The sequence below is a fragment of the Oreochromis aureus genome, linkage group 14, assembly GCF_013358895.1.
Source record: "Oreochromis aureus strain Israel breed Guangdong linkage group 14, ZZ_aureus, whole genome shotgun sequence".
In the NCBI taxonomy this organism is placed as follows: Eukaryota; Metazoa; Chordata; class Actinopteri; order Cichliformes; family Cichlidae; genus Oreochromis; species Oreochromis aureus.
This window is the reverse complement of record NC_052955.1, coordinates 15,970,964-15,976,340: the sequence shown is the minus strand read 5'-3', so window position 1 is coordinate 15,976,340 and position 5,377 is coordinate 15,970,964. Positions and strand designations below refer to the sequence as shown.

Sequence of the window (5,377 nt, the reverse complement as noted above, 5' to 3'; positions counted from 1 at the left end):
AATGGCTACGCAATAAGCTGTGTGTAGAAATCGCAAAAGGCTGGCTTTTCCCGTAAGTTATTTAGAATGAGTCAAGCGGTAGTAAGCCCAAAGATCATTGATGTCGAAACTAAGGTGTGGCAAGTCTGTATGAGTACTGAGGCTATCAACCACGCTGACTATGCGATAACAGCCGTACTGCACCTTTAACTAAACACTGGCCAGAGTATTTACTGAGTGACGTAAGACGCAGACTGCGTGACGAGTGTGGGCAGGCAGGGCAGGCTCTTTGTCAGGTATTCAGAAGTTAGTATGCTCACACCGGAAATGAAAGCATTATGATTGGGAGTCTACGATAATTTCCTTAAAACGATTAATTAACAATAATAAAAAAATCTAGAATTAAATTGAATGTGATTTAAATAAAAAAGATAATGTATTCGATGAGTGGTAAAAACATAATACGGTGAAATTTGCTGCATGGATTGAGATAGCGCTTTTATTTTGAAGGTGCAAACAGGAAGCAGTTGTTGTCCACTACATTCGACTTGATTGTGAAAAAGAAAGCTACGGACGCACGGTGGCTACTTGAACGAAAACGGGGGAAGCTTGCTCAAGAACCGGTAGGGCTGTAGTCGGGACCTCAGCATGCTACAATACAAATGGTGAGCGTGGGCGCAAAACAACTGTATTCAGCTCCTGAACGGCGATAGTTGACAGCCACGCCCCGTTTTCAGCGACCGGAGCCCGTACAAAAGTGCTGGCGGAGGCGCAACGGTGAGCGGTTTGAAACCCAGCAGGGCGGCTAGCGGGCTCACAGCGGAGAGGAACCAGCAGCAGCGGCGGCGTCGGCTGTTTTAGGCACCATGAGAGAGTACAAAGTAGTGGTCCTCGGGTCCGGGGGCGTCGGTAAATCGGCACTAACCGTCCAGTTCGTGACGGGATCTTTCATAGAAAAATACGACCCCACGATAGAGGATTTTTACAGGAAGGAGATCGAGGTGGACTCCTCTCCGTCCGTCTTGGAGATCCTGGACACGGCTGGGACCGAGCAGTTCGCCTCCATGCGAGACCTGTACATCAAAAACGGCCAGGGTTTTATTCTGGTCTACAGCCTGGTGAACCAGCAGAGCTTCCAGGACATCAAACCGATGAGGGATCAGATCATTCGGGTGAAACGGTACGAAAGAGTGCCGATGATTCTGGTTGGAAACAAAGTGGACCTGGAGGGGGAAAGGGAGGTTTCGTCCGGTGAAGGGAAGGCTCTGGCGGACGAATGGAACTGCCCGTTCATGGAAACTTCAGCCAAAAATAAAAGCTCTGTGGACGAACTGTTTGCAGAAATAGTCCGACAGATGAACTATGCCTCAACACCAAATGGCGACGACCAGTGCTGCTCGTCTTGTGTTATTCTTTAAGGAAAATGGACAATCACAAAGTTTTATTCTTTGCTCGGTTTTAAGTTTGCAATGGTAAGTTGGAACACCATACACCGAAAGTGTAAACCTGACACCGTTGATTGTTCAATGCAGTGACAAGAAATATAAATAAACAGCGTACTTATTACCAACTTGCCCGCATTAAGTACAGCGAGCAGCAAAGCACCGGATGTAAGCTAAACTTGTCTTCATTTTAATGCGTAGCCTGAAGTTTGTTTTTTGTCAGTACTTGGCTATAAAAACTCAGCAGTACGTTTTACCGGTAACATGCAGTGGGACACTTGCAGTTCATTGTTTTGCTAAACAGATAGGGGAAGTCTCTGATTCATTTGCAGAACTAGATGGGGCATGCCAGTGGCACACTTAATTAGGTTTACAAACTTTGTGGCTTAATCGGTGCAGCTACAGTTTGGAGCTATTAAAAGAACTGCCAAATGCCATATTCCAGAACGGGGTTTACAGGGAGATTCCAGTGTTTTTGTGTGGCCTACATTTCAAGAGTCAGCAAGTTCGAGATTAGATTTAGCTTTGGAAGAAATCCGTTTTCCCTAGAAGTTGTTCTAGTTCATTCATGACACTTTCTTTTTCTCCACCTTTCTTGTTTATGGCAGTGTGTTGCAGCAAGTCTGTACTGTTGAGCTCTTCTTCGTGTCTCGCCCTGGCCTTGGAGGAAAATGAAGGGAGGAATGCTGCAGGGGGACGAGAGGAGGAGGGGGAGCAACTGAGACAGGGAGGGGTCCACTCTTCAGGAATTCTGCTGGGTTGGAGTATCTGTACTGCACGATCAGTGTTCGCCATTGATGTCAACACAGTGTCAGATCCAGAGTTTCAGCCTCATCCCCCCTCCTCACCGGTTCCAACTGTACTTCCAACTGGAACTACATCCCAATGGAAAAGATGGAAAGAAACACGTAAAGAAAACTCATAAATGGATATTTCTGTATGAGAAGAACACAGGGAGATAGAGTATATATTTTGTTAAGTAACTGCACAGTCTGGGGCAGATAAAGAGTTGGGCTGCCTGATCTAATTTGGAGCAATGCTCCACAACACTCCAAATCCTGCTTTCTTTTCCAAAGTCAGAAGAAATTGACGCCACGTCTCTGGTGGTGGAGAAAATGTGACGAGTGCCACTTCTTGTTTTTGTTTTGTTTTTTTACTTCACCTTCTCTTTACGTGTGTGAGAGGACCCTAACTGAAGTGACACAAGGACGCTGACCCTATGGCCCTTGTGTCAAGTGCCTTTCCGAAACAAATCAGCTGTTCAGATTTAGTGCCAACCCGCAACCAAAACAACCCTTCAACATCGCAATCCACAAACTAGTGAACTCTTCTTCTGGATAGTGTCGTAAGGATGGAAGCTGACGATGAAAAACTACAGCAGGCTTCTCTTGAATGGAATGGCAGTTTTCTGTTTGTTTTAGTTTGGCCTTTTTGAAGTCTAAGGTGTTCATTTTTGCAATGTCTGCTTGGTCTGGATAAACCCATGTCTTGAAATGCACAGGTACTGGAACCCCTTAGACATGATGATAACACTCGACACTTAATTTCCAGGCCAATCAATTCAAAGGAGTTCTGTTTTGTTCCGTTCCTTTTGTTGTTTTTAACAGGAAATGTGATAATGTACCATTGACAAATCTAACCTGATTGTAAGTTTAATTTCAGACCAGCCATTTAACAGTTGGCTGTCTGTTTTGAAAAAAAAAAAAAAAAAGACTTTTAATACAAATGGCTTTTTTAAAAAAGAACCCAGGCTGTGTTTTCTTTTTTCTTTTCTTTTCTTTTTCTTTGGGGACATCTACTCATTTTGAGCATTTCACCACATGTCATGAGAAGTTCAGTGAAGAATTTAGCTTAAACAGCAGCTGAGGTTTGTTTAAATGCACACAAATAATTTGGCTACTAGAAAAGCCCGCAGTAAGCTGTTGCTGAAAAAGTAAATGTTCAGTGTGCTTATGTTTCGGTAACATGACCCCCCCCCCCCCTTAAAAACAACCCAAATTTACACGAGCTGTTTCACGGTTCAGCATGTGTGGTGGACCTACTGCTAACAGGAAATAGAACTACAATATGAAAACGCTGCAAAATTGCTGGTGTTTATTGCTTTTTGTGTCACAAACTCGCCGGGCAGCTGTATACAAGCTCAGCTACTTGCAGCGTTAGTGGAAACATGAAAGCTGCTTTTCATTGCCTCAGAAATCAAGCTTTGGCTTTCTACCGCTGTTGTTTCTCGTCATTAAAAACAAAACTTGTCATGTGGTTAAGACAGAGACCACTGTTACGTAAAATGAAAAAACTGAAAGATAATAGAACGTACATACATGACTAGTTTGAAAGAGATGAGTAGCTCCTTTGTGTTTACATGAAGCTTGCAAAGTAAGCTTTGGGATTTAGACTTTTTTTGTTTTTTTTAAGCTAGTAAAGTAGCTGCAAAATCAAAGTAGGTGAATTTGGTTTGATTCACCGACAAAATGGACTCAAATTCTCTCTATCCACTCAGCATCTTCACAGATGTTAATAGAAGAGGCCGGGCAATGCTACACCCGGGAATTATCTCTTTTTAACTGTGTGGGTGTAGCAATGTTCCAGTCCGGAGGTTCAGCCTGGCTGCAGTGTGTGTGGGTGTTGTGGTGTGATGTGGAGAGGCGGGTATGAGTGAGCAGGCCACCGTTCTGCCTCTGTTTACCTACGGGGATTACCTAGCCCCGGCTGGCTGGTAGACCACAGTATGACTTGAGGTGGGGGAGAGAGTAAACACACATAAGACGAGCTTCGCATAAAGTCCAGTCTTTGAGAGTGGATGAGCTCTGATTTTTCAGCCTGCACAGTATGTTTGTAGTGTTACAGCATTCGTTGTATGTGTCTTGTCAATCTGAGCACACGCTCCTGCTCGTCACTGTCCTCAAGCCACTATGGGAGGGACTGCACAGGGACTGTGTTTATGCCTGGTAGCCACTGTAAGCGCTGGTATCATATGCATTCTTTGGCTTTGCCAATACCATGTGACTGTGGGGCATGGCGAGCCAGGGGTGCAGTGGAGTGCAAATATTACTTCTAACACCCACAATTGAACACTGCTGCACAGCAGATGAGGCAATATGACTGAGATCAATACTGTGGTATTAAAAAGTTTTTTGTTTGTTTTTACCTCGGTCTTAAAATTATATATTGATATGACATTGTAGTTAGTGTATGAGAAAACAGATTGAGTAATCAGGTTGCTTAGTCTGCTCTTCTGCTTTCCATTATATTAGGTAAATATGTCACACAAAAATCTATCCTCAGTTTTGTTACTTTTTAACTCGTATTGAATAAGTAATAGTAAGTTATTGGCTATCTTTTACATATGTATATGTATGTATAAATATTCTTTGTATTCCTTTTCAAGTTTGCCCGTGTGAGCAAAAGCATCTTGAGCGTGTACACACACGCACTCTAAACTTTTACCCCTAAAGCTGAAACGACGTCTTCACACGTTAATGTTCGGTTTGAGCGTGTGCAGAAGAGCTTTGTTTTTGCGCAGCTCTTGATAGCAGTTCTCGGCTCTCCCCTCCGATCGACCACAAGCCGTGGCTACTTTCCAGCTGTGTTATCTATGTGAAGTCAAGGATAATAGCATGTTTCCTCTGAGGCCCTGATACAGATTGTGCAATTAGGTAAGAACAGAGCTGAAACTGAACTCTGCCTTAAAATGATATCGTTGAACTGGTAGTGGATGAGATGGCAGGAGTTTGTACAGCAGTGCCCCAGTTACTGTAAATGTACACCACTCTCCTCTGTTGCTGCTATTGCTGCACAGTTTCAATCTCTTGCTGTGGTATAAACATCTGATAGTAGAAGAATTTGCCCTTTGGAGAGAAAAGGGCCTGTCGAGTTCCAGCTTCTTTTTATCGGTCTTTTTCTAGGGAGCAAGAAGGTGAAAGTTTCACTTCCTTCGTTTTGTGCAAAACTCAGCACTG

At 43.6% G+C, this 5,377-nt stretch overlaps 1 protein-coding gene across 1 annotated transcript; it reads left to right on the top strand.

Moving 5' to 3' along the window:
- Nucleotides 1-540: 540 nt before the first annotated feature.
- Nucleotides 541-3,163, top strand: LOC116323640 (ras-related protein Rap-2b). Its single transcript, XM_031744015.2, has 2 exons — nucleotides 541-1,451; nucleotides 2,030-3,163. Exon 1 carries the CDS (start codon nucleotides 846-848, stop codon nucleotides 1,395-1,397), a length of 552 nt encoding a protein of 183 aa, XP_031599875.1. The 5' UTR covers nucleotides 541-845; the 3' UTR covers nucleotides 1,398-1,451; nucleotides 2,030-3,163.
- The last annotated feature ends 2,214 nt before the right edge of the window (nucleotides 3,164-5,377 follow it).

Bases quoted from the DNA above. Each gene is read 5' to 3' on its own strand.
- LOC116323640 (XM_031744015.2), top strand. From the start codon at position 846: ATGAGAGAGTACAAAGTAGTGGTCCTCGGGTCCGGGGGCGTCGGTAAA.